A 26441-nucleotide genomic window follows, 5' to 3' on the forward strand; every position below is an offset into this window, starting at 1 on the left:
TGTAGCGTTACAATTATAATATAAGCCTTCCAGTTATGAGACAGTAGAATTCCAGTTACAAATAAGAGCAGAGTATTAAGATATGACTGTCTTTAGGAGATCTGATAGCGTTTTTGTCTTTTAGGTTTTAGTTCAAAAAATAACATACCCGCGACCCGATCCGCCCCGCGTTAATTTTTTTTTTAAAAAATTAGAACCCGCCCCCGCAAGCACCGCAACCCACCCCGACCCGTGAATGCTGAAACCCGCCTCGCACCGCATCCGCACCGCCCCATTGCCCTCCCTAGTTGCAGACTATTGAAATTGAGTCAAGAAAAGTGATAATATTGTATTCTTCAAGTTGGAAGAAGATATCTTATTTGCTGATGTAATGAACCAAGGAAAAAAAGACAACGAAAGATCAATTATTACTAGATTCTCACGTTCAAAAGTGAGAAGCTCAACAAAAAGTTTGTCCATTGACACAACGCAAAGATGTCGGTTACTTGTATAAAAGAGTATTATCATGCCGGCTGCCTTATAATTAATTAATTACGTATTGGAAACTGCAAGTTGGAGTCGATTACGTACGATTAAGGATTTTTGGTTTGAAACTAGAATATTTTAAGATTATAATTGTGAGATTATAACTAAGATTAAATTTGAATAACTTGTCTACCTTTTATTTTAGATAAGTTTTATCAAAATTTTGGTATGATACTTCCAACCAAACACGAGATAACCGCACTCCCTTGAATAAAAAATCCCTACGGTATAATAGAGTTATAGTCGCTCGCGGGTGAGTTTAAGCCTTTGTGGGCAGTGCACCGACACATTTGCAGTGTGGAGGCGACTACAGGGTCCTACAAACGCTCTACGCTCAATCATTCCGAAAAATGCTTGCATTCTCTGTATTACCGCAAAATTAGCACAGAGTTAATGTCGTCTACTTCTCCTCTAGGAAAAGAAGTGCACTGCCTGTGGGTCTTCTATTTCCATGCATGAAATAAGAGTAGTAAATGGCTTTCCTTAAACCAATAATATCTAGATGGATGAATAGTAGGCATGACGTGGCAAAACTCTGGACGGTGTTTTTTGCTTTTTCTCCATAAAATTTGGCCCGTTGACTATTCACGGGTTTTAAGCAAAATGAAGAGATAAAAACGTCAAGTTGCAGTGTTCACAGCTCAGGGCGTAGGATTTGGTATGCAAAACTCGTCGGACCTGACTTGGTTCCGCGTCAGTAGGTCCCATCCTTTCCAATTAACTGGATTTGCTATACACGTAAAGCTGACTCATCTTAAGCTTCTTCCACATTTTTTGCCATTTTCAGTAGCAGCGCGTGTTTCTCATTTCAGTTCAGGTTACAAGTTTTTGACCCGATATAACTCTAGCTTGGATACTACTTCAAAATAAAGAAAAATATTAGTTTTATAATTTTTTGTATATTTTCAATTTCAACTTGAAGTTGAAAATCTAACTTGTATTAAGTTATATAAGTTGAAAATCTAACTTATATATTGAGATTTTCAATTTCAATATATAAGTTGACGTTGAATAACACATTTAGAATTAAAGCTGAAAAGGATGCTCGTCTATATTAAACAAAGGTTTGTGCAAGTTGAATTGTATTCAGCACGAACTTGAAGAAAAAATTACTTAAGCTAAAAATTCAAAAATCTCAGTTCAAATGCAGCTTCATATCAGTATTTCGATTTTTTCTTGAAATTCAAATATATTCAAGTTGAAATCCGTATTTTACATTATTATTTTTAAATTATTGTTATAGTGTTTGGAATATTAAAATAATTATTTCGTTCGTTTTAATTTATGTCACATTTTTCACTTGTCGAGATTCAAGCTATTTGAACTTATGACCAATATTCTAAAATATATTTTTCATCATATTGCAATGAAAAAAATTAATACAACTTATAGTACTTTTTAAAAAAAAATAGTTTTTGAATATTAAAATTTTAATTTGAAAATATTAAGATGATGTTAATTCAATTCAGCTTTGAAGGTAAATTAAATTGATTCTAAAAAAGCAAAAGATATCTCAGAGTCAAGGAGTACTTATGGTCAAACCACGTACATGTGGGACACGTCCTCCAGCTTTTTCTCGTGTCAAAATTGATGTACTCATGAAATTACAAATAAAACGTGAGACTCTGTATCCTTAAATAGACAATCCGGGTCAGTACCTAACTGTGTTCGGGTTTACCAGCTTTTGGTTGTCTTAGCACGCGCCACTTTAAAAGCGTGAAACGAACGGTCACGTGAATGATCATCCTTTCAACGCGTCTTTATTGATAACATATAAAATAGCTGTGGAAGCTCAGATTTTCAATTAAGGACTCTACGGATTTTCACGTAAGGACTCCAAACGTTCCAATTGTCATTTAAGGACTATTTTATCTAACGTTTCAGACTTTAGATTTTCACTTTAAGGACTCAATAGATTTTCTATTAAGGACTCCAAATATTCTAATTCTCAGGGAAGGACATTTTTCTCTGACGTGGAAAACTTTCGATTTTTCAGTTAAGGACTCCATAGATTTTCACTTAAGGACTCCAAATATTTCAATTCTCAGCGAAGGACTTTTTAATCTTACTATAAATAGCCTCATTTTCGATCCCTTTTACACAACACAATTTCATAAGCAATTTGCGTTATTTGCCTAGGTGCACTTTTTTTGGCCTTTTGCGTTTCTTGAAATTTATCCTTTTTTTTCATTTTCTTGATTTTCTTTTGGGAAGATGACTATCCTCATTGAGCAGCCTGAGTTTGGTATGTCCTGAATTTATTTTTCTTCTTTAATTTTCACATTTTAAGAAAACCTTTATTATCAATAAGCACACCAATAATTCATTACATGGGATTTTCTAAATTCTAATTATTTTCGGCCAGGTTTGCAAGTAGAGGAGAAACAAATCCCATACGATACCAATGAGCTTATTTTGGATGGTGGATTTGTGGTACCAAAGCAATTGTCTTGTGACGGTGGATTTGAAGTGCCAGCAATCAATTCATTTGGCCAATCATTTAGGTATGTGGATTAAATTTTTTGGTTTTGTTTAATTTATTTCTCTTTGTCTTTGTTTTTCATGTGGTGAATCTAGTTTTACGCAGCGTGAAAGTCACGCCCAAAGATCGAGTCTAAGACCTCTAATTAAAAATGAATTAATAAATACTTGTTACTCCAAAAACCGTACAGCTTATTTGAATATGATTACTTTTTAGTGTTTATAGTTTCATGCAAATAGCTTCTACAAAACAAAATTAAAAGAAAATAAAAAGAGGCTAATTTAATACTATGAAATTGTTGAACAGGGATTATAATGCAGAAAGTGAGAGACAGAAGACAGTGGAAGAGTTCTATAGAGTTCAACACATCAACCAAACATATGACTACGTAAGTGCTTATAAACGCCTGTCAACAAAAAAAAAAAAAAAATTACAAGACAAATTCTCTAATCATCTTTTTTCATATTCTAAAACTTTTTTTTAAATGTAAATAAATGTGGAATTAAGATTTAATGAAAATGATTAATTGCAAATTGATCAGGTTAAGAAAATGAGGGAAAAATATGGGAAGTTGGACAAAGTGGAAATGAGCATTTGGGAATGCTGTGAGCTATTGAATGATGTGGTGGATGACAGTGACCCTGATTTGGATGAACCCCAAATTGAGCACTTATTGCAGACTGCTGAGGCTATTAGAAAAGACTATCCAAATGATGATTGGCTTCATTTGACTGCCCTCATTCATGGTATGTCACTATTTATATATCACTATTTGTATATCACTATTTGATTAAATACGAAATTCTTTTTTAGAAAATTAAAATTTTTGATTTAAAACAAGATAAAATAGTAATATAAAATTAAATTATTTATGAATAGAAAAGAAATGATATTTTTGGGGCCGGAACTTGTATGCATAGAGGCGGAGCCACGGTGTTAGTTGCGGGTTCAGTCGAACACAGTAGCTTGTTGAAACCTTGTATTTATATTAAGAAATCCAATAAATATATGTAAGTTATTAATTTAGAACCCAATAAATAAAAGGATTATAATCCCAAATCCGTAAGGTTCAAATTAGTTCTGCCTCTGTGTATGCAACACTTGTAGAGGTCGTTTGGTAGAGTGTGTTAGAGAAAATAATGCATGCATTAGCTTTGTGTATTAGTAATGCTTTGTTTGGTATACTTTTTCAACATATGTATAACTAATACAAGCATTAATTATACACTCTATTTGGTATTATCCTATGTATAACTAATGCATAGAAAACCATGGCATTAGCTATACAAAGGCTATTAATGCATGCATTAGCATGGTTAAAGACAAAATTATCCTTAAAGTTCCTTAAGTTAAAGGATATGGAGGGCATTTTTGTAAACAATTAAATTTCTTAAAAATTATAATGCATTTTAATTTTTAATATATCACACCAAACAATGCATAAAAAATAATCTCTGTATAACTAATACTTGCATTACTAACTCATGCATTACTAACCCCTGCATTACTAATGCACCTTATTTAGCATTATTCTTATATGCCCTACCAAACGACCCCATAGAGAGGTGCATGCATAAAAATTTGGAACTCTTTTCTCATCTGAATCTTAAATATAAACTAGAAAGAGAAGTATGTCCTCTAAATTAGGGTAGAGGGCGTATAGTATTGTTGTTATTCATTTTCAAGACAATTAAGACCTACTTTTGTTATAGTTTTATAGGTATAATTTTATTAAGCATATTAGTATATATCCCATTTATATCCTTTTGATCCTTCTTTACGAGTTACTTATGCCATAAGCATATACTACTTTCTTTATTTTATTTTATTTTGTTTCTTATAATGCAATATAATATGGACTACAGATCTTGGAAAAGTACTACTTCTTCCTAGCTTTGGAGACCTACCTCAATGGGCTGTTGTTGGAGATACGTTCCCATTAGGTTGTGCTTTTGATGAATCAATTGTTCACCACAAGGTAAAACTTTCTTTAATTTTCTTCTACTAAAATGTCTTCCTTTGAGAAATGTAAAATAAAATACATGATTAATTAGTTAAGAGAAATACAGTATATATTTTTAGCATAATAGACAATAGAATGTATTTGATTTGTATATATGTATATTATATGCATATACGTATTATATATTTCTTTTGGCCAGCAAATGCAATTAGTTTCAACGAAGAATGACAATTTTGTATTTTGCCCGTTAATTAACGTGTGCATTTTTCTATGCAGTACTTTAAGGAAAATCCAGACACAAACAACCCTCTTTACAACACCAAGAATGGTGTATACAAAGAAGGATGTGGACTTGACAACGTTGTTATGTCATGGGGACATGATGATTATATGTATTTGGTCGCAAAGGAAAATGGAACTACTCTTCCTTCTGCTGCTTTGTTTGTCATTCGTTACCACTCTTTCTATGGTAAATATTCAATTTTTTATTTTTATTTTTTAATGTTTGTGTAATTATTTAATGTTTATTTGAACTGGGATTGATTAAAATTTTGAAAAATTGCAGCGTTACATAGAGCAGGAGTATACACCCAATTGATGAATGAGGAAGATAGAGAGAACATGAAATGGCTTAAGATTTTCAAGTAATTATATTCTTCTCCACTTTTAATAGCTCTAAAATAGTACTAAATTATAGTTTTATAAGATGACTTACAAAAAATTTAAAATATATGTGCAGCAAATACGACTTGTACAGCAAGAGCAAAGTTAGAATTGATGTAGAAAAGGTCAAGCCATACTACATCTCCCTCATTGAAAAGGTGAATGCTCTAATTGGCTACTAAAACTTAAATCTCTTTTCAAATAATATATTAATTTCATTAAAATATATCATGGCTAATGGATTTTCCTTTTCCTTCGTTGTAATGCAGTATTTTCCAGCAAAGCTCAGATGGTGACTGTTTGAGTTGTAATGAGAAAGTTATGGCAAAGAGAGGCCTTTTAGTAGTGGTGGATTAAGTGTATAAAAATGAGTAAAATATTCAAACTAGGCCTGTATTTCACCACTGCTGTTGTTAAAATTGCTTATGCTTTGGCCATGTATTTTTTTCTTTTCTGTTTCTGAAAATGTATTTCTTTATTTAATTCTTTAATAAATGAAATTTCATAAATGCATTGGATGTACGCATCTCCTTTCTTCTTTATTACTTCTCAGTAGCAGGTTAATTATCTATGCATATAAAACTGTTGTTACCGGAAAAAGAAAATAAAGATTTTTTTTAAAAGGAGAAAAGATGAGAATTATCTAACTAATTAGAAATACAAAAATGAAATTGAGATGATAATTGAAAAGCCATCCCATGAATTCAGCCTTGGATATGGTGGAAGCTTGAAGGATGGAGGAGGCTATAAGTATGTAACCGAACATCACAAAAGAAAAATTTACTCACTTTATGGTGTTTGTATAGAATTAATGAAAGCATGTATGTGGTTGTTAGATAAAATTATATCGCTTAACCATAATTTATTACTACATATACTTAATGCCATTTATCACATAACACCACCAACAACAACAACCCATTATAATTTCACTAGTGAGGTCTGGGAAGGGTAGCGTGTATGCAGACCTTACCCCTATCTAGGATAGAGAGGCTATTTTCAAATAGACCATCGGCATCCTTCCCTTTAAAAACTCCTCATCTTACTCTTAGGGTGACTCAAACTCACAACCTCTTAATTAAAAGTGGAGGTTGCTTACTATTAATATTACTAGTACTATAAAATTGAGTACGAATAAGTACTTATCGGCCATGATGTGTTCTAAAAGTGGGGATGCGAGTCCCGAAGGATTTAACTAGATGGTATAATATTTTTTAACTTTTCTACTTTATGAGTTTACAATAATAGTATAAAGTATAAAATACATTAAAGTCATAAGCTGTAAAAGTAAAATTACCTATTAATTTTTTTTGCATAAATTGTAGAAATTCTAATAAGTATGAATAATAGAGAAGTTTATAAAGTACAATGTGTTATAAAATAAAAGTAATGCAGTAAAATGTAAATAAGAAGAGATAGAAAGAAGGGAGAAGTATTTTCTTCTTTCACTTTGATGTGTTTTTCCATTGCAATTACATGGCCTTTTATAGGCATAAAAAGTAAAGATGATGGACATAAATTAGAAAATTTAATTTTTAAGTTATTCACAACATGAGCATCCAATGTAGCATCCAATGTAGTATCCAAAGTAGTATCCAATGTACAAACTATTCATAACACTCCCCCTTGGATGTCCATGTAAGATAATGTGCCTCATTAAAAACTTACAAAAAAATATTGGGATGTACATAGTTATTTATAATATGCATTGCTTGCTGCCTCATTAAAAACCTTACCAGGAAAACCCAGTGGGACAAAACCTTGGTTAAGGAAAAGAGTGCAGCGTGTAGTTACTCCCCTGATGAAAAATCACTTAATGTCTCGAAGACGACACATTCCAATCTTATATATTAGCTTTTCAAATATTAAGGTTGGTAACGCCTTAGTGAACAGATCAGCCAAATTATCACTTGAACGAACTTGTTGTACATCTATTTCACCATTCTTCTGAAGATCATGAGTGAAAAAGAATTTCGGTGAAATGTGTTGTGTTCTATCTCCTTTGATATATCCTCCTTTCAATTGAGTTATGCATGCAGCATTGTCTTCATACAATATTGTTGGAATATTCTCTTTCGAAGAAAGACCACATGTTTGCTGAATGTGTTGAGTTATAGATCTTAACCAACCACATTCTCGACTTGCTTCGTGAATGGCTATTATCTCTGCATGATTTGAAGAAGTAGCAACCATAGTTTGTTTTGTCGAACGCCATGACATGGCTGTACCTCCACTTGTAAATAAATAGCCTGTCTAAGATCGACCTTTGTGTGGATCAGACAAATATCATGCATCTGCATAACCAATCAATGATGGCTTGGATTTATTTGAATAAAATAAACCCATATCAATGGTCCCTTGGAGGTATCTGAATATATGTTTAATACCATTCCAGTGTCTTTGTGTTGGCGAAGTACTAAATCTTGCCAATAAGCTTACTGAGAAAGCTATATCTGGTCGGGAATTATTGGCAAGATACATTAATGCCCCAATTGTACTAAGATATGGTACTTCGGCACCAAGAAGCTCTTCATCATTTTCATGAGGTCGGAATGGATCTTTCTTTATATCAAGTGATCTCACAACCATCGGGGTACTCAATGGATGTGCTTTATCCATATAGAATCGCTTTAAAATCTTTTCGGTGTATGTTGATTGATGGACAAATATTCCATCTTTCATATACTCAATTTGTAGACCAAGACAAAATTTTGTCTTTCCAAGATCTTTCATTTCAAATTCTTTCTTCAAACAATCCACTATTTTTGGAAGCTCCCCAGGAGTTCCAATGATATTTAAATCATCAATATACACGGCGATTATAACAAATTCAGATCCAGACCTTTTTATAAAGACACAAATTCAACAGGTATTCACTCAAGCGATTGTACCACATACGACATGATTGTTTCAATCCGTATAAAGATTTTTGAAGCTTTATTGAACAAGATTCTCGAAAACTTTTATATGCTTCTGGCACTTTAAATCCCTCAAGTACTTTCATAAAAATTTCGTTGTCTAATGATCCATACAAATAGGCTGTAACAACATCCATTAGATGCATATCAAGTTTTTCTTGCACTGCTATATTTATGAGATACCTGAAGATGATAGCATCCACTACAGGAGAATATGTCTCCATATAATCAATTCCAGACCTTTGGGAAAACCCTTGTGCCACAAGTCGCACTTTATATCTAACGACCTCATTTTTATCATTTCGTTTTCGCACAAAAACCCATTTATACCCTACTGACTTTATGCCTTCAGGTGTTCGAATTATGGGTCCGAAGACTTCACGTTTTCCAAGTGAAGTTAACTCTGCCTGGATAGCATCTTCCATTTTGGCCAATCATTTCTTTGTCTACATTCATTGACAGATTTTTGTTCAAGATCCTCATCTTGTTGCATTATTTCAACAACAACATTATAAGCAAAAATGTTATCGATAACAATATTATTTTGGTTCCATCTTTTTCCGGTTGAGACATAACTTATTGATATCTCTTCATTTTCATTATTTTCAGGTACCTGGACCTCTCCTAATGTCTTATAATTTGTTACATCTTGGGGCTCTTCTTGAGCCACTACCTCTGTGTTATGTTTACTTTGATCACTTGCTCCTTTTCTTCTTCGAGGATTTTTATCTTTAGAACCGATTGGTCTACCACGTTTCAAGCATGGCTTAGATTTATTTGCTTTAATTAATTGTCCTGCCGGGATATCAACTCGAATTGGAGCATTAGCAGCTGGAATATATGACGTAGTCACCCTTGGTAGGTCATTGAATGCATCTGGCAATTGATTTGCAATATTTTGTAAATGAATAATCCTTTGAACCTCTTATTCACATTGATTTGTTCGAGGATCTAAATGAGACAGTGATAATGCATTCCAATCTATCTTCTTTTTCAGCTGCTTATTTTCTTCCCCCAATGTTGAATATACTGATTTATCAAAATGGCAATCAGAAAATCTTGCCGTAAATAAATCTCCAGTCATCGGCTCTAGATATTTTATAATAGAAGGAGATTCATATCCAACATATATCCCCAACCTTCTTTGAGGACTCATCTTTGTGCGTTGTGGTGGAGCAATTGGAACATATATCGCACAACCAAAGATCCTAAGATGGAAAATATTTGGCTCCTGACCAAAAGCCAATTGCAATGGGGAGACTTTATGATAACTTGTGGGCCTTATCCGCACAAGTGCTGCTGCGTGCAAAATAGCATGACCCCATACTGAAATGGGAAGTTTTGTTCTCATAAGCATTGGTCTAGCAATTAATTGGAGGCGTTTGATCAATGATTCTGCTAGACCATTTTGTGTATGAACATGAGCAACCGGATGCTCAATTGTTATCCTAGTTGAAATACAATAATCATTAAAAGCTTGGGATGTAAACTCACCAGCATTATCAAGACGAATTGTCTTAATTGCATAATCTGGAAATTGTGCTCTTAGCTTTATTATTTGAGCCAACAATCTCGCAAATGCCATATTGCGAGTTGATAGTAAGCACACATGTGACTATCTTGTAGATGCTCCTACCAAAACCATATAATATTTGAATGGTCCACATGGAGGGTGAATGGGCCCACATATATCACCCTATATATGTTCCAGAAATGCAGGGGATTCCATCCTAACTTTAATTGTTGATGATCTAATAATTAATTTTCCTTGAGAACATGCAGCACAAGAGAATTCCTTAAATTGAAGAATCTTCTGAGTCTTCATTGCATGTCCATGTGAATTCTCAATTATTTTACGCATCATATTAGAACCAGGATGGCCCAACCGGTCATGCCAAATAATAAAATTATCTTGATTAGTAAACTTCTCGTTTACTATGGCATGTGTTTCAATCCTGCTAATACTTGTGTAGTATAAGCCGGAGGAAAGAGCAGGTAACATTTCAAGCACATATTTCTTACCGGACATTATTGTAGTAATATAAAGATATTCAATCTTTTCATCATTTGTAGTCTTAATATGATAGCCATTTTGGCGAATATCTTTGAAACTTAATAAGTTTCTTTGAGATTTACTACAACATAGTGCTTCATCAATAGCCAAATTTGTTCCTCCTGGTAGTAATAAATTGGCTCTTCCATAACCTTCAATTAATCTTGTACTACCGGATATTGTATTAACATCCGCTTCTTTCATTACCAAATAAGATAAATATCTCTTATCTTTTAAAATAGTGTGTGTCGTAGCACTATCCAGAAGATATATATCATCTTTATTAATCTTGAGTCAAATTGAAGACTGGAGAATTTTCATATTCTTCATTAAAAAAAACAAATAATACATCATAAGAAATATGAAAGACAAGCGGAAAAAAACATTAAGAAATACATTAGGAATGTAGAAACTAGCAACACATGATGCATTAGGAAAATATACTCAAGAAAAATAAACTAGTTGCAAACATAAAAATAACAACTTTTATAGCTTCATTCCCCAGTAAGATGATTAGTTCTTCAGTCAATATCCTCAAAGAAGTCTCCAACTTCTAAATGAGTAATATTTGTTAGGCCTTCAAAATCATCATCTTTATATGCAAGATGTGCCTTAGAATCATATTTATTTGAGGGACCTGCTTCATCATCATTATTTTGAAAGGTCAAGTGTGCCTCCACATTATTTTCTTTTTTCATAAGGGAGGCTTGATAAAGTTTGACAAAATGTTCTGGCGTATGACAAATGCATGCTCAATGACCTCTCATACCACATCGGTGACACATACTAGCTTTACCTTTTGAATGATTAATTTGAGACCCTTATTGTTCTCCAATTTATTTCCACCATAATGACGATAATTGTTTCGCTCCCTGCCACGTCCACGTTTATGACCATGTTCACGACCACAGTAATTATTTTGTTTTCTTTCAAACTTATCATATGTTGTTACAGCATTCACTTCCGGAAATGGAGCTGACCCGGTGGGACGAGCTTCATGATTTTTCATTAATAGAGTATTATTCTGCTCAGCCACAAGTAAGCATGTGATTAACTCAGAATATTTCTTAAAACCTTTTTCACAGTATTGTTGTTGTAGCACCACATTTGAAGCGTGAAAAGTAGAAAATATTTTTTCCAATAAGTCCTCATCTGTGATAGTGTCTCCACATAATTTTAATAGAGAACTTACTTTAAAGATAGCAGAATTATACTCACTTACGGTTTTAAAGTCTTGCAACCTTAAATGTATCCACTCATACCGAGCTTTCGGTAATACCGTAAGTTTTAGGTGGTCATATCGATCCTTCAAATTAATCCATAATTCAAGTGGATCTTTTACGGTTAAATATTCAGTTTTTAACCCTTCATGTAGATGATGACGAAGGAAAATCATGGCCTTCTCTTTATCCTGATTTGATGCTTCATTTCCTTGTATAATAGTATTTTCAAGACCTTTAGCGTGAAGGTGAATTTCAGCATCAAGAACTCATGATAAATAGTTCCTTCCGGTGATGTCAAGTACCACAAATTCAAGTTTTGATAAATTTGACATAGTGAAAACTATCATAAAAGATGAATAAGTTAGAGAAATAATTATAATAATAAACAATTAATGAAAACAAAATGATTAAGGTAAAAGAAATGAAAATAGAGCTATATCATGTTAACAATCTACTATTTCATTTTATTCTTGCCATAAAGTAGAAATTACATACTTGTTTCATTTCACTTTATATTATTGATATATATGTGTTAATAGAATTGAACGTGACTAACATTATTTATATGTTCCAATAAATATAAAGTAATTAAAAAATTATTTCTTGTCAATTCATTTCTCACAGTTCTTCAAAATGCCTTAAAGATATGTTTTGATCCAGGGAGTCCATGACATTAGTGCATAGCTAGTTTGATGTTTTGAGGTCCTCTAAGAGTTGAGCATGGAAGGAAATAGTTATTTAATCACTGCAATGTGCTTAAACTATTTAAGATGCCCAAGCGCATAAGTAATCTGCAAACAGTGAGCATATGATATGTACTGCCATAAATAAGATGATTATAATGATACATATCTTAATAAAATATGGCTCAACTTAGCGGGAGTTAAGAATAAAATTAGAGCTTCGTGCTGATAATGTGTTATAAAATAAAAGTAATCCAGTAAAATGTAAATAAGAAGAGATAGAAAGAAGGGAGAAGTGTTTTCTTCTTTCACTTTGGTGTGTTTTTCTATTGCAATTACATGGCCTTTTATAGGCATAAAAAGTAAAGATGATGGACATAAAGTAGGAAATTTAATCTTTAAGTTATTCACAACATGGACATCCAATGTAGCATCCAATGTAGTATCCAATGTACAAACTATTCATAACACAATGATATAAAAATCAACGGAAATCTTATAGAGATGTCCCAAAAAAGTCTCAACTTACCAACCTCTAGCCATTAATCATAGACTTACCAAAATTAGCCAAACACATATAAAAATTAAAAACTTAAATAATAAGCTTCTTTCTCTCCAAGAATCACACAAAGTTCTCCTTCCATATTTTTAAACGTGATTAGCAATATTAAATGCAAGACGGAAAGAAAATTTCATGAATGAGGTAGCAACTAAAGTGATGACAAAAAAAATATATACAAGATTTTAAAAATCTAAGAAAAAAAGGACGTTTTTCAATGGGTATGGTTGAGATTCATTGAAAACATATAAATGAGTCAATATACAAAATTTGACGAAGATTGGAGGTGATTTGGACTGATTTGGTATCAAAATTCGTAGTTAAAATCGAGTTTAAAAAATTCTTCTGCTACACATGTATCAAACATGGATCGTGCATGTATCTCACACGCAAGTTACATGGATATACATGTGATATACATTTGATATAAATATGATACATGTGTGATACACATATTATTTTTTTCTTGCTCATCTTCTACTTCGAATTTTCAATTCAAACCATCTTAAAACTCCACCAAATCATCCCAAAACTGAGATTCAAGCTTCTTAAGATGTAATCAATCTATTTTCATAACACCCATTAAAAAGAAAGGAAATATTTGACCTTTTTGTCTACAAATAGCTAATTGGCTGATATTGGGAGTATTTCATGAATTGGCCAAATTTGTAATAAACTACTTATAAATGGACATAGCTGGTATTTTCCAAAATCAACTGAATGTCTTAATATCCCAAAACATAATACCAAAAAGTTATCAATCCGTAATTAATAGGCTTTTTTCACTTTTTTCACTTTTCACTTTTGAGAGCGACTATTCTGTTTCATTTTTCCTAATAAATTGTGATGACCCGATGGGTCATGTTGAATTTTAGCTTCAGTTTCTGTGTTTCGAGACCCCGACTAGCTCCATTTAGTATTCCTCGATTTGCATGCGCAGTCCGTGTCTTTTTTCGGAAAGTTTTTATGTGAAAAATTAAGAGAATGTGAAATTTTGTCTTAAAACTAATTTGAGTTTACCACGGTCAACATTTTATGTAAATTGACTCGGATATGTGTTTGGCGGTCCCGGTGGGCCCGTATCGTGATTTGAGACTTAGGCATATGCCTGAAATCGAATTCGGAAGTCCCTAACTTGAATTAACGTGATTTGTTGATAACTAATAATTTGAAGGTTCAAACAATTCCTAAATTTGATCGTGGGTTGACTTTGTTGCTACCGGGTTCGAATTTCGGTTTCGGAACTCGAAATAGGTTCATTTCACTGTTTATGACTTGTTTGCAAATTTTGGTGCACAACGGAGTTGATTTGACGTGATTCGAGCGTCCGATTGTAAATTTGCACGTTCTTGAGTTCGTTGAAAAATTTCATACATTTTGATGTTCGATTCATAGATCTAGGTATTATTTTGGTGTTATGATCATGCGAGCGAGTTCCTATGATATTTTTAGACTTTTGTTGGTGTTTGGTTTGGAGCCTCGAGGATTCGGGTAAGTTTCGGACGCGTTTCGAAGAGTTTGGTAGTTTCTAGTGTGACTTGGTGTGTAGGTCTCGCAAATGCGAGACTAGAGGTCGCATTTGCGACAAATGGCCAAGTTTGTGATGATCGCATTTGCGAACATTTTGTTCACAGTTGCGACGATAGCCTGGGAACAGCGGGGATCGCATTTGCGATCATTTGATCGCTTTTGCGATCTGTCCAAGTTTCCATTTGCGAACAAATCATCGCAAATACTATGATAGCAGAGATGTGAGGAATTTGCATTTGCGACATCTGCGCCTGGACCAAAAGCTGAGCGACGGGATTTTTAGCCTCATATTTCATATTTTGGAACCCTAGGCTCGGTAGGAGGCGATTTTGAAAAGGGAATTTCATCTACAAACTTTGAGCGAGTGATTTTAATCCATTTTTAATCATATTCCATCAACTTATCTAAGATTTTAACATCAAAATCATGTGAATCAAAATGAATAATTTGTGAAACCTTATTAAGTTTTTGAAAAATAAGAAAATGAATTTTGAGAATCGACTTGGACTCGGATATTGAAACTAATCACATATATGAACTCGCGGGGTCATGGATAGTCGGAATCTACCATTGGACCCGAATTTTGGACCCGGGCGGCTTCGGATTGACTTTGTTGACATTTTGGGGAAAATGTAAAGATCTTAGCTTTAGCTATTGTAATTTATTTTCCTAGCATTGTTTGTTGAGATTAAGTTGATTTTGGTTAGTTCGATTAGTTTGGAGGCGAATTTTAGAGCAAAGGCCCCGGTTGAGCCTTAATATGGTTGTGGAGCAAGGTAAGTGTTGGGTCTAACCTTGACTTGAGGGAACTAGGAACCCTTGAATTACTTGTTATATAATTGCTACTTGCCTTAATTGCCTTACTTGCACACCTTAATTGTCACGTACTTGAATTGCTTTGTTTCTTTTGTATTACTTTGTAGCATTCTTTAATTAGTACGTGGTTCCCTTATGCTTTGCTTTCATATTCCTTAATTGTAGAGATTCTTGTAAATTGAGCTATTGAATTGGTTACATTTATTAAAATTGTTTATAGATCGGTTGTATGCCGCAACAGTTATGATATAGTGGAATAAGGAAAGATTTTGATATTGATTATAATTACATGGTGGAATCGAGTTGCGCGCCGCAACAGTTGTATATGTAACACTTGTTAGTGATAAATTGTGATATGGCAAAATAAGGGAGGATTATGACATTGATTATGATGATATGGTAGGATCGGGTTGCCGCAATGAATTTTAAATGTGATTCTTGATATTATAAATGATATTATGGTCGAAAAGGGAGGATTGCGTGTGCGGTGGGATCGAATTGCAGGCCGCAACAGATTGTGTATGTTATACTCATTGTGTTATTGTGTTAGTTTTCAGCCTTTTTATATGATATTTTGAGGTCAGATATTCTGGATTCTCTGTTTGCGAAGATTGAGCTCATTATCATAAATTAACTTCTTTGCTATCATTTCTTGTTTCCTTCCCTCCTATTATTATTGTTATTCTTATTCTTAGTATTGCGTATTAATTATTGTAAGTGACCCGCCTTAATCTCATCACTACTTCGTCGAGGTTAGGCTCGAGTACATGGGGTCGGTTGTACTCATACTACGCTCTACACTTTTTGTGCAGATTTTGGAGTCGGTCCTAGTGGCGGTCAGTAGATTGCTCGGATTCGGTGCTTGACGGAGACTCGAGGTACAATTGCACAGCATTCGCAACCCTGAAATCCCCTTCTACATTACCCTAGTTGTATATTTCGAATTAGACAGTTACCCTTTCATTTAGACTATAATTTGTAGTACTCTAGACGCTCATGTATTCGTGACACTAGTTCTGCGATTCGTATTTGGATATCGCCGTTTTATCAGATTTATCTACTTTATTCCGGTTTGTTTAGCTTATTGGTTTTCACTTGATTTGAGTTATTAAAAATGGTTAAAAACTACATCTAACGTTGGTTCGCCTAGCAAATGAAATAGTAGGCATCATCACGGTCCCGAGGGTGGGAATTCTGGGTGGTGACATAAATATTGTTTAAATACTAGTAAGTACTATTTAAGATTTTCTCTTCAAAGACTACTTTCTTTCGTTATTGAAATTTTGTATAAGAGGCAACCAAATATATGATACTACTGCCTTGCTTCTCTTTCTTTGTGTTGTAAAATGAGAACCGAAGGTCTCATTTTATAAGGGAAATTGTCGTTCCTCCAACCAATAAGAATGGTGGGTATACAACAACTTGCATTTGGAAGTTGCATTGATTACATTCTTTAGTTATGTTCCCTTTTTTTAATTTGATCTGTAGAGTTTAGTTCTTGTTCATCTGCAAGAAATTCAACTTAGTAGCTTAAGGTGTATGTTCCTTGAGCTGAGTAAATCGGTTGTTCTACTGTTGTTCTTAGAAATAGGTAGCTTTACTTCTAATCTAAGCTTTCCCATAGTCCAAAAAGTTCTTTTTCTACTTGCCAATTTTGCCTTCTGTAAAGTTTTCTTTTGAATATTAGAATGACTTGATAGTTTTAGTATTTTGTATTCAAAATCAGAAGACATTAGTTTAAGAAAACAAAAAAAGAAAATTTCGAGCCCACAAATTTCTTGTGTGTCCTGAAGGAATTCAATCCCTTCAAAGCTGCCCAAGATTTCGGATTAATTCCTCCCCGGGTAGAACATAATAACTATTCTGTGATCGCGGCACTTCAAATCAGACAGAATGCTTACGTTTTGGTTTGATAAAACAACACAAAATGCAGAAGAGAGAGGGGAGAGTTTTTTAGATTCGATGGTGAAAAAGATGAGTCTAAGCCTCTCTATCTATAGCCAACAAAGTTGAGTCCCAACAGGTGCAAAAGTGCCTGTTCGTTTAATAAGGTGTGTATTCGGCAGAAATATTAGAAAAAAAATTAAATTACGAAAAGGAAAATAAATTTGGTCCAAAAAATTATCAATCAAATCAAATTGTCTGAATCTGAAGCCGAGCCGAGCAATGACGATGGCGCAAGACTTGCTCTATTCTCAACTCTTTAAGAGCCAGAAGAAGTGCTTCCATATATAACGACAATAATTTTCCTCTTCCAACGAGGGATGAAGTTCCTTTGTAGAAGAAACTAATTCAAAATTTCATTTCCCTCTATTTTCTTTCCCACCATTTTCCATTCACACCTCTTTTGTTTTAGTTAATAATGTTGGTTGCTATCTTCTTACTTGCTGTATTTGTAAACAATAATTTTGGAGAAAAGAAAGTTAGCGTATAAACGTAAATATAAACGAAACAGTAATTAATTCGAGCCCACTGAATTCACAGTATTTTCTTAAGGAATTTAATCCCCTCCTAGTACCCAAGGTTATGGATTATTTTCTCCCAGGATAGAACGAATTACACATTGGTGTAGCGGTACTTCAAACGCCAGTGTTTCAGCGACCACAAAGTTCGGCAGCAAATCACACTTACTGTTACTTTCTTTGTAGTTTAAAACAATACATAGCAAAGGAGGAGAACTCAGAAGTCGAATGGAAATTCTTAGAGGAAGGACTGCAATTTATATCCAACGTTGAGTTTTAACTGAAGAGGAGATCAACAATAGGCAGCTTGCTCTCAATTTCGTTTCTGTCTGTGTTTTTTTTTCAACAAGCTGCTGTCGCGCTCCCTTTTTCTCGTGAAATCGGGTTTATGACATTTGAGAGGACAACTCGTTCCCTTTTTGGGAATATGAGTTTGAATTGAAGAGTCACCACCTAATGATTAAGGTGCATTAGGACACCAAGAAGGTTCGATTTGAGTAACCCGAGATTGGGTAAGGGCTTGAAATTATCCCAAGGGAAAGGTATTAGGCACCCCTCAGGACCCGCTAGTGTGGTTTCTGGCCAGACTATTGTTGTGAATTTAGGTGCAAATAACATGTAGGCAAATAATACTTCAAATAAGAGGAGATTTTCACATAATGATTACAAAAAAAATTGGAAAGAATTAAAAGGAAGCTGATTTTCTTAAAAGAAATAGTTTGAAATCTTTAGAAGAAACAAAGAAACAAAGGGAAAAAGGGGGTCCTAGGTTTATTAATAATATTGATCACCCCACACAATATCCGGTAATCACTCCTCAGTGAGGGGCTACACGAGATTTTATCGTGTGGTCATCATATCCATATCTACCCTTTTCCCACCCCGTTAAGGTATTAAAGCGCGGAATGGTCTCGTTTACTTATTGCATGCTATTACCTGTCCCAATCCTATCAATATCGGAGGCATTTAGGATTACTAATCCTAAGGGGGAGGGATATTAGGCTTATTTGTAGTTTCAAAGGCAAAATTCTAAGGCGACATACAAAAAACATGTATAGCAAGTTGGGGGAAAGCACATAACAAGTAAAAGGCTTAGATATACCTCCTTGAACAAAGAAAGCACATAATTAGCATGACTTTTACATACTGTTTATGATTTGATTAAGAACTTAAAGGTTGAGGCAGACTAATTTATTACATAATTCAGATAAGAAGCCCGAATCAGGCCTGCCTGCTGGTTGTAGTTAATAGCACAGATTTAGTTTATAATTTTGCCCTAAGGCTTGCCTAAGTGTTGGACAAGGATCCTATAGGAATGGTATCTACTGAATTCAGAAAGCAATAATAATAAACTAAATACGTACTGGTTAAAAAGGTTGTCAGATTATTAAATAAAGCAAGTTTTTTCACGAAGGTCATGAGTTCTGCAAATGATGATCCTTGTTATTACTGGTTTAGATCTAGATGTGAATAAAGCGATTTAGATTCGATTAATAATTTCTATAGACATGCTTTCTTCGCGTAGTTGGTCAGAAGCCTTATAGACATGGTAAAAGTGCAGAAACCTTATAGGCATGATATCTAGGTACTAAATACGGGTTTTAACCTCTAAACATGGTATCTAACTGGCAGAAATTGTTTTAAGACATGAACATGATATCTATATGCAGTTGATTTTTTAAGACCTATGAATATGATTTCTAGATGAAAATGGGATATACAAGATTCAGAAGGACCTATAGGCATAGTTTCTATATGCATATGCAGAATTCAGATTTCCATACTTATGGACATGATTTTGATAAGCATGATTTCTATATGCATCCAGATTTTAGAATGACTTATAGGCGTGATTTCTATATGAGAGTTGCAGAATTTAGAATGACTTATAGGCATGGTATCTACCCTTTGCATACGTAGTTACCCGCCCTTTTCACTAGCCATCCCCAAGAGTTTATTACAAATTATTACAGCCCAGAATAAAGTGAAATACATCGGAAAAATGTAAATAAAAGTACAACCAAAGGAGAGGCTGATTCAGACTTCATGTTTGAAATATGAGGTAAACCAACTCCATAAGATCAAGATCCAAAGCCTTTCTCCATTCGAGTGTGTCAAAGTTACCTAAGAGCCTCAAAAAGGACTCCAAGAAATGCTCACACCCAAATGTATTATCAGATTAGGACAAGTGTAGTGTGAAAGGGCCAGCACTCAAGTGTCCAAGTTCAGAGAGAGCTCAAAGGGTCCCAAGGCAAGGCTCACAAGAGAGGGGCAGAACTTAAAGATTAAGAGAGTATGTATGTGCAGAAACAAAATTCTAAAAGGGGTAAAGGAGAGGGAAAGAGCTACAGATAAGTACACATAAGGGGTTCATGGGGAATAGGGAAATTGAAAGAGGCAAGGGCAGGCTGTAGGTATGCCCAGTAATGGAGAATGCCAGCATGCCCATAAGCCTGTTAGAACACATTATTTAGAGGCTAGGATCCCAAGGGATCAAATTTAATTCATGGACAATAATTTGCATATTGTCATGCCTTAAACCATAGCTCAAACACATAGGGGCAGGGGTTTGGGATTCAGAATAGAACATGCAGAAAGAAATCAGCATGCTAAAGTAAGTGTTGAATTATACAGACACAGTGAGTAGACATAGATATGAAAGCAGTAAATAAACACTTTGTTGTGGTGCTAAAGCTTAAATCAGGATATACCAGTTTCAAAGAAATAAATAGAGAAAGTAGTAGGTCTTGTAAACAGTCCACAATACAGTCAATAAGAGAGAATACTATTGCGTGTAAGTGTAAGTTCAGAAAGACTATGAGTGATGGGTGTGCTAATGAAAGAGTCGTGTATTTATAGTGTGAAAAACATGCAGAAATTAGGTAAGAAAACAATTAAGGAACTGGATGTCAATTAAGAATCAATCAACATAAGACTTCCTTTAATTAAGGAATTCGGACTCAAAAGGTAAAACTATTTAGGAAAGAAATCAAATAAACATCTTGTGTAAAGTAGGCAATTAGGGGTAAATACATAGAAGTTTATTTTAGGGGCAGAGCTTTGAAATACACGGTTGCATAAATAAGGTAAGAGAAATCAATTAGTAGCCAGTAAATCAAGGATCAGAGATTTTGTAATCACTGGTCCATGAATGAACCAAGTCAGAAAAGCTGAGAAAAGTTTTTTAACTTAAGTTTAGTAACAGGGCAGTCAACAAACAAGGAAAGAAATCAATCAAACTTGTACAAAGGAAGTCTGAAATTAATCAAAAATTGAAAACTCTTTTAGAGGGAAGTTCAGCACATATAAAGAGCATACAAGTATCAGGCATGCGAAAAGGGGTCAAGTAAAAGGTCTTATAGAGTTTAGCAAAAGTCAGAATCATATGAAGAAACAAAATTGAAACAATGATTTTGAAACTTAATGAAGCAGTAGATGAAACAACTCCAGGAACTCAAATAGGTCCAAAAGATTAGGGTTTTTGAAATCAGGCAAGTTCAGAGATGAAGCACAAGCAAATCACATAGCCAATGGTCTCAAAACTCAGATGAACCCCCAAATTCTAGGGTTTTTACATCAATCGAGTGTAGAGGTGAGAGGAAAAACAATCAAGGAAAAGATACTAATCGAAACAGGTTTAGAGGTCTCAGAAAGGAACTGAGACCCTTAGCATGCTCTTTCAGTAGTAGAAACTCATGAGAAGCATAGTAAAAGAACAACATGCGAGACACAGTAAAAGAAACATAGTAGAAGAAGCTAATGAGAAACATAGTAGAAGAAACTGATTAAGAACATAGTAGCAGAAACTTAAAAACACAGTAGAGGAAACTGATAAGAACATGGTAGCAGAAACTTAACGATAGCACAGTAGAAGAAACACAAAGAACATAGTAGAAGAAGCACACAAAAGAAAAAGAAAAATCAGAGAAACATCTAAAAACCCTAGATCAGAAAATAAAGGCTTTGAAAGCATAAATTTTGAAAGAAATATCAGAAAATCGTTTAAAAGCTTAGGGAAAACATGGATCTGGAACAGATCTACAGAGATCAGAAAAACCTCAAAAGCTAGGGTTTCAGAGAAACCCAAACGGTGAGAAAGGCTTGGATCTAAGCAGGAGGAGTCGAGGCCAGACTCGAAACAGACATGGCTTGCCGGAGCAAGGTCGGAGATGGCCGTGAAACTTGAATCAACAAGGGTCTGGACCCAGCTCTTCGTGGTCAAGTCATGAAACTTTAGTAACCAAGCGTGAGGGGCCATAAAAGGCTGGTGGGTGGTGAAACCACCATGGATTCAGGCCAGGAGGTGGCCGTGAAAGATGGATGGAACTCATCAGAGAGGAGAAAAAGGGGGAAGGTTCTAGAGAGAACCAGAGATAGAGAGAGAGTCGGTTGAGTGAAGAATGAGAGGGGTCTTGGGGGGTCGTTTGGTTTTTGGTTTAATTAGGTAAGGGTGGATCTGGACCGTTGATCAAAAATGATCAACGGCCAGGATTTAGTCCGGGTTGGGTCGGGTAGATTTAGGATTGGGTCTTGGGTTGGTTTAATTTGGGTTGGGTATTGGGTTTAATCAGGCCAAATTAAAAGGCCAAATGTGGCTATAAGTTAAATGGCCCCTTTTTCCCATTTAATTTATAAAAAAAATAATAATAAACAAATTTCTGAAAACAAATTAAAAGCACTAAAATGACTTATAACATATAATTATCAATATAAAAATACAGAATCCCATTTTATAAGCGTGAGACAGATTTAAACATAAAAATGGCTAATATTGCAATTATGCAATTTTATCCTAAAAAAACCAAATAAATTTGTAAAAAAATGTGTGAAAAATGTATTAGCTATATTTTAATATAAACATGAGAATCCAATAAATAAATTACCAAAATGATAATTTGGAGATAATTATTTGATTTTTCTTGATAAAATAAGGTAGTAAATTGATTTGAAAATCTTTGAAACAATTAAGAAAAAATAATGTAACCTTGGGATATACTTATATATGCATATACATGTTATTTTGAAAGGTGTTTTGCATATAAAAAATACAGGGAAAAATTGGGTATCAACAGCTGCCCCTCTTTACCCGGGAAGGATGAAAGAGTTGTCGGGTAAAGATATGATGGCCAATTTTTGACCGAACAAAATGGTTTGAAGAGGTTGGCCTTGATCTGGCTCCTGAGCTACATACATATCCCTGGTATTACAGGAATCGGGCCATATGTAGTTCAGGATCTGTCGGCGGAGTATGCCGATAGAGACCTTTTTAAGAACGGGCACAATATTCAGGTCGGGATGAATGGTTAAGGTCTAATAGGGCTGCGGGAACTGGAGCGAGATTGCTCCTGCGTAGATAGCCATTACTTGCCGGTTTACCTGCAAAAAAGCAATACAAGCATATATTGTGCGTAAATTTAAACATGAGGCAAGTTCCCGTCGGACCATGAATGCTGTCTTTGGGCGATTAGGATGACGTCCTCAGACCATGATGTCCTGGGCCATGAAGCGTATAATAAAGGATTTGCAGGCCATGAAATGATGCTCTCGGGCTATGAGAATGATGCCTCCGAACTATGATGCATTTGAATAATGATATGCAGAAGATTAAAGGAGATCCTCAGGCCATGGCATGGCGTTCTCGGGATATGAAAATGGTGCCTCCGAACAATGATGCCTTTGGATAATTTGGCGATCTTTCAGCCCATGAGATGTAGTATTTGGCGATCTTTCAGCCCATGAAATGCAGAAAGTGGTGATCTTTCAGCCATGCAAGTGTTAAATAAAGCAACAATCTTTCAGCCATGCAAGTGTAAAATAAAACGGCGATCTTTCAGCCATGCAAGTGTAAAATAAAGCGGCGATCTTTTAGCCATGCAAGTGCAGATGGAGGTAGAACTTAACCTCGGAAGGCAGAATGGTAGCCTTATACAATGCAGGAAATGAAAATGGAGACAGTGCTTAGTCTCGGAAGGCAAAATAGTAGTCTTATGCAATGCATGAAATGCAGATGGAGACAGTGCTTAGTCTTGGAAGGCCGAATGCTAGCCTTATGCAATGCAGGAAATGTAGATGGAGATAGTGCTTAGTCTCGGAAGGCAGAATGGTAGCCTTATGCAATGTAGGAAATGCAGATGGAGGCAGTGCTTAGTCTCGGAAGGCAAAATGGTAGCCTTATGCAATGCAGGAAATGCAGATGAAGGTAGTGCTTAGTCTCGGAAGGCATCATGGTAGCCTTATGCAATGCAAAAATAAAAATAAAAGGGCAAATGGTAATAGAGTTTCTTAGTTGATAGCAGGTTGCGACATTGTGACTGCTGGGGGCGTTGGATATAGGGAATATCGCCGGCGTGCGTGGATAGCAAATGTTGGTAAACTTGAACGATTTTGAGTTTTGTAGAGGGGAGGTTAGTTCGTATCCCTGTTGGCTTTGCTTGACCTTCTCGACTCTGATCTGGTGATATTGTACGTATCATTGGGGTAGCGCTGCTAAGCAGAGCAATTTTGGTAACAAACAGGCATGATTTAGTAAAAAATATAACATAAATACATAATCGAGAATAGTTTTTGTTTAGATGAACCGACGACTGCAATGTGGTTCAAGACATTGCGACCTTTCTTGTTACGGAATTTCGAAGGTCCTCCTCAAAATTCTGTACTGGGTTGATGCTTCTGACGGCTGCTTGCAATGACTAGCTGAAATTGCTTCGGAATTTTGAGGGTCCTCCTCAAATTTCTACCCCAGTTTCCAATTGCGGGGGGAGATGGGGGTGGGGAGAATGAATATTTTATTGAATTGTGACCGAACAGATAGGGCTGCCTACGTATCCCCTCTTAAACGGGAATCAGGTCAGGCGTAGTTCAAATTACATCATATGAGAAAAGAATAAAGATTACACATAGTAACGCTTGACTATATCTGAATTGATCGGCTTCGGCCAGACTTCTCCATCCATTTCTGCGAGTATGAGGGCTCCTCCTGTCAGAACCCGATGAACCATGTATGGACCCTACTAGTTGGGAGAGAATTTTCCCTTGGCTTCATCTTGATGTGGAAAATTTTTCTTTAACATTAGCTGCCCCGGTGTGAGCTGTCTCGGCTTAACTCTTTTGTTGAAGGCTCTGGACATTCTGTTCTGATAAAGTTGACTATGGCAAACTATATTCATTCTCTTTCCATCGATAAGAGCCAGCTGCTCGTAATGACTCTTCACCCACTCTGCATTCTCGAGCCTAATTTTCTGTATAATCCTTAGGGGGGAATTTCTACCTCAGCGGGAATGATGGTCTCTGTACCGTAAACTAGCATATAGGGGGTTCCCTGGTTGATGTGCGGACTATGGTGCGATATCCCAATAAAGAAAATGATAGCTTCTCGTGCCACTGCTTATGCTTCTCTATCATTTTCCTTAGTATCTTCTTGATATTCTTATTGGCTGCTTCTACGGCTCCGTTCATCTGAGGTCTGTAAGCTGTAGAATTCTTGTGTTTGATCTTGAAGGTTTCACACATGGCTTTTATCATGTCACTATTGAGATTGGAACCATTATCAGTAATGATTGACTCTAGAATTCCGAACTGACAAACAATACAGTCGCGGACGAAGTCTGCCATGACTTTCTTAGTCACTACTCTGTAAGATATTGTCTCGACCCATTTGGTGAAATAGTCGATTACAACTAGGATAAACCTGTGCCTGTTGGAGACGGCATGCTCTATTGGTCTAATAACATCCATTCCCCAGGCAGCGAACGACCACGGTGAGCTTGTTGAAGTAAGCTCATTTAGGGGTACCTTGATCATGTCTGCATGTATCTGGCAGCGGTGGCAGTTTCGGATTTGTCTCCATAGTCATCCAAAAGTATCCAGCCCGGAGTATCTTCTTGGCTAAGACAAAACCGTTCATATGTGAACCGCAGGTCCCAACATGGATTTCTTCTAGTAGTTTAGATGCTTCCTTCGCGTCGACATAACTTAGTAATCCCAAATCTAGAGTCCTCCTATACAGGATTCCTCCGCTGTGAAAGAAATTGTTAGACAAACTTCGAAGTGTGCGCTTCTGAGTAGTGTTCGTAAGTTCTGGGTATTCTCCTTTTGCCAAATATTCCTTGATATCATGAAACAAAGGCTTTCCATATGCTTCTTCTTCAACATGAGCATAATAGGCTGGCTGATCATAGATCTTTACCGGAATGGGATCAATGAAGTTCTTGTTTGGATGTTGTATCATGGATGATAGGGTAGCCAATGCATCGACAAACTCATTCTGGACTCTGGGAACATGCTGGAACTCTATATTTGTGAACCTCTTTCTCAACTCCTGTACATGATGCAGATAAGGGAGTATCTTGGAGTTCTTGGTCGCCCATTCTTCTCGGACCTAATCTATAAGCAAGTCTGAATCCCCAATTACTAGCAACTCTTGAATGTTCATCTCAATGGCCATCTTGAGCCCTAAGATGCAGGCTTCGTACTCGGCCATGTTGTTGGTGCAAGGAAACCTGAGCTTGGCAGACACCGGATAATGCTGGCCGGTTTCTGATACTAGGACTGCTCCTATGTCGACT

At 35.4% G+C, this 26441-nt stretch overlaps 1 protein-coding gene across 1 annotated transcript; it reads left to right on the forward strand.

The window, feature by feature from the left end:
- Positions 1 to 2611: 2611 nt before the first annotated feature.
- On the forward strand, positions 2612 to 6142 carry LOC107773293 (inositol oxygenase 2). Its single transcript, XM_016592727.2, has 9 exons — positions 2612 to 2770; positions 2891 to 3029; positions 3314 to 3395; positions 3549 to 3753; positions 4873 to 4985; positions 5247 to 5439; positions 5536 to 5614; positions 5710 to 5791; positions 5903 to 6142. The coding sequence occupies exons 1-9, from the start codon at positions 2740 to 2742 to the stop codon at positions 5927 to 5929; spliced, it is 951 nt and encodes a 316-aa protein (XP_016448213.2). The 5' UTR covers positions 2612 to 2739; the 3' UTR covers positions 5930 to 6142.
- Positions 6143 to 26441: the final 20299 nt, after the last annotated feature.

Source organism: Nicotiana tabacum, chromosome 1 (genome assembly GCF_000715075.1).
Source record: "Nicotiana tabacum cultivar K326 chromosome 1, ASM71507v2, whole genome shotgun sequence".
In the NCBI taxonomy this organism is placed as follows: Eukaryota; Viridiplantae; Streptophyta; class Magnoliopsida; order Solanales; family Solanaceae; genus Nicotiana; species Nicotiana tabacum.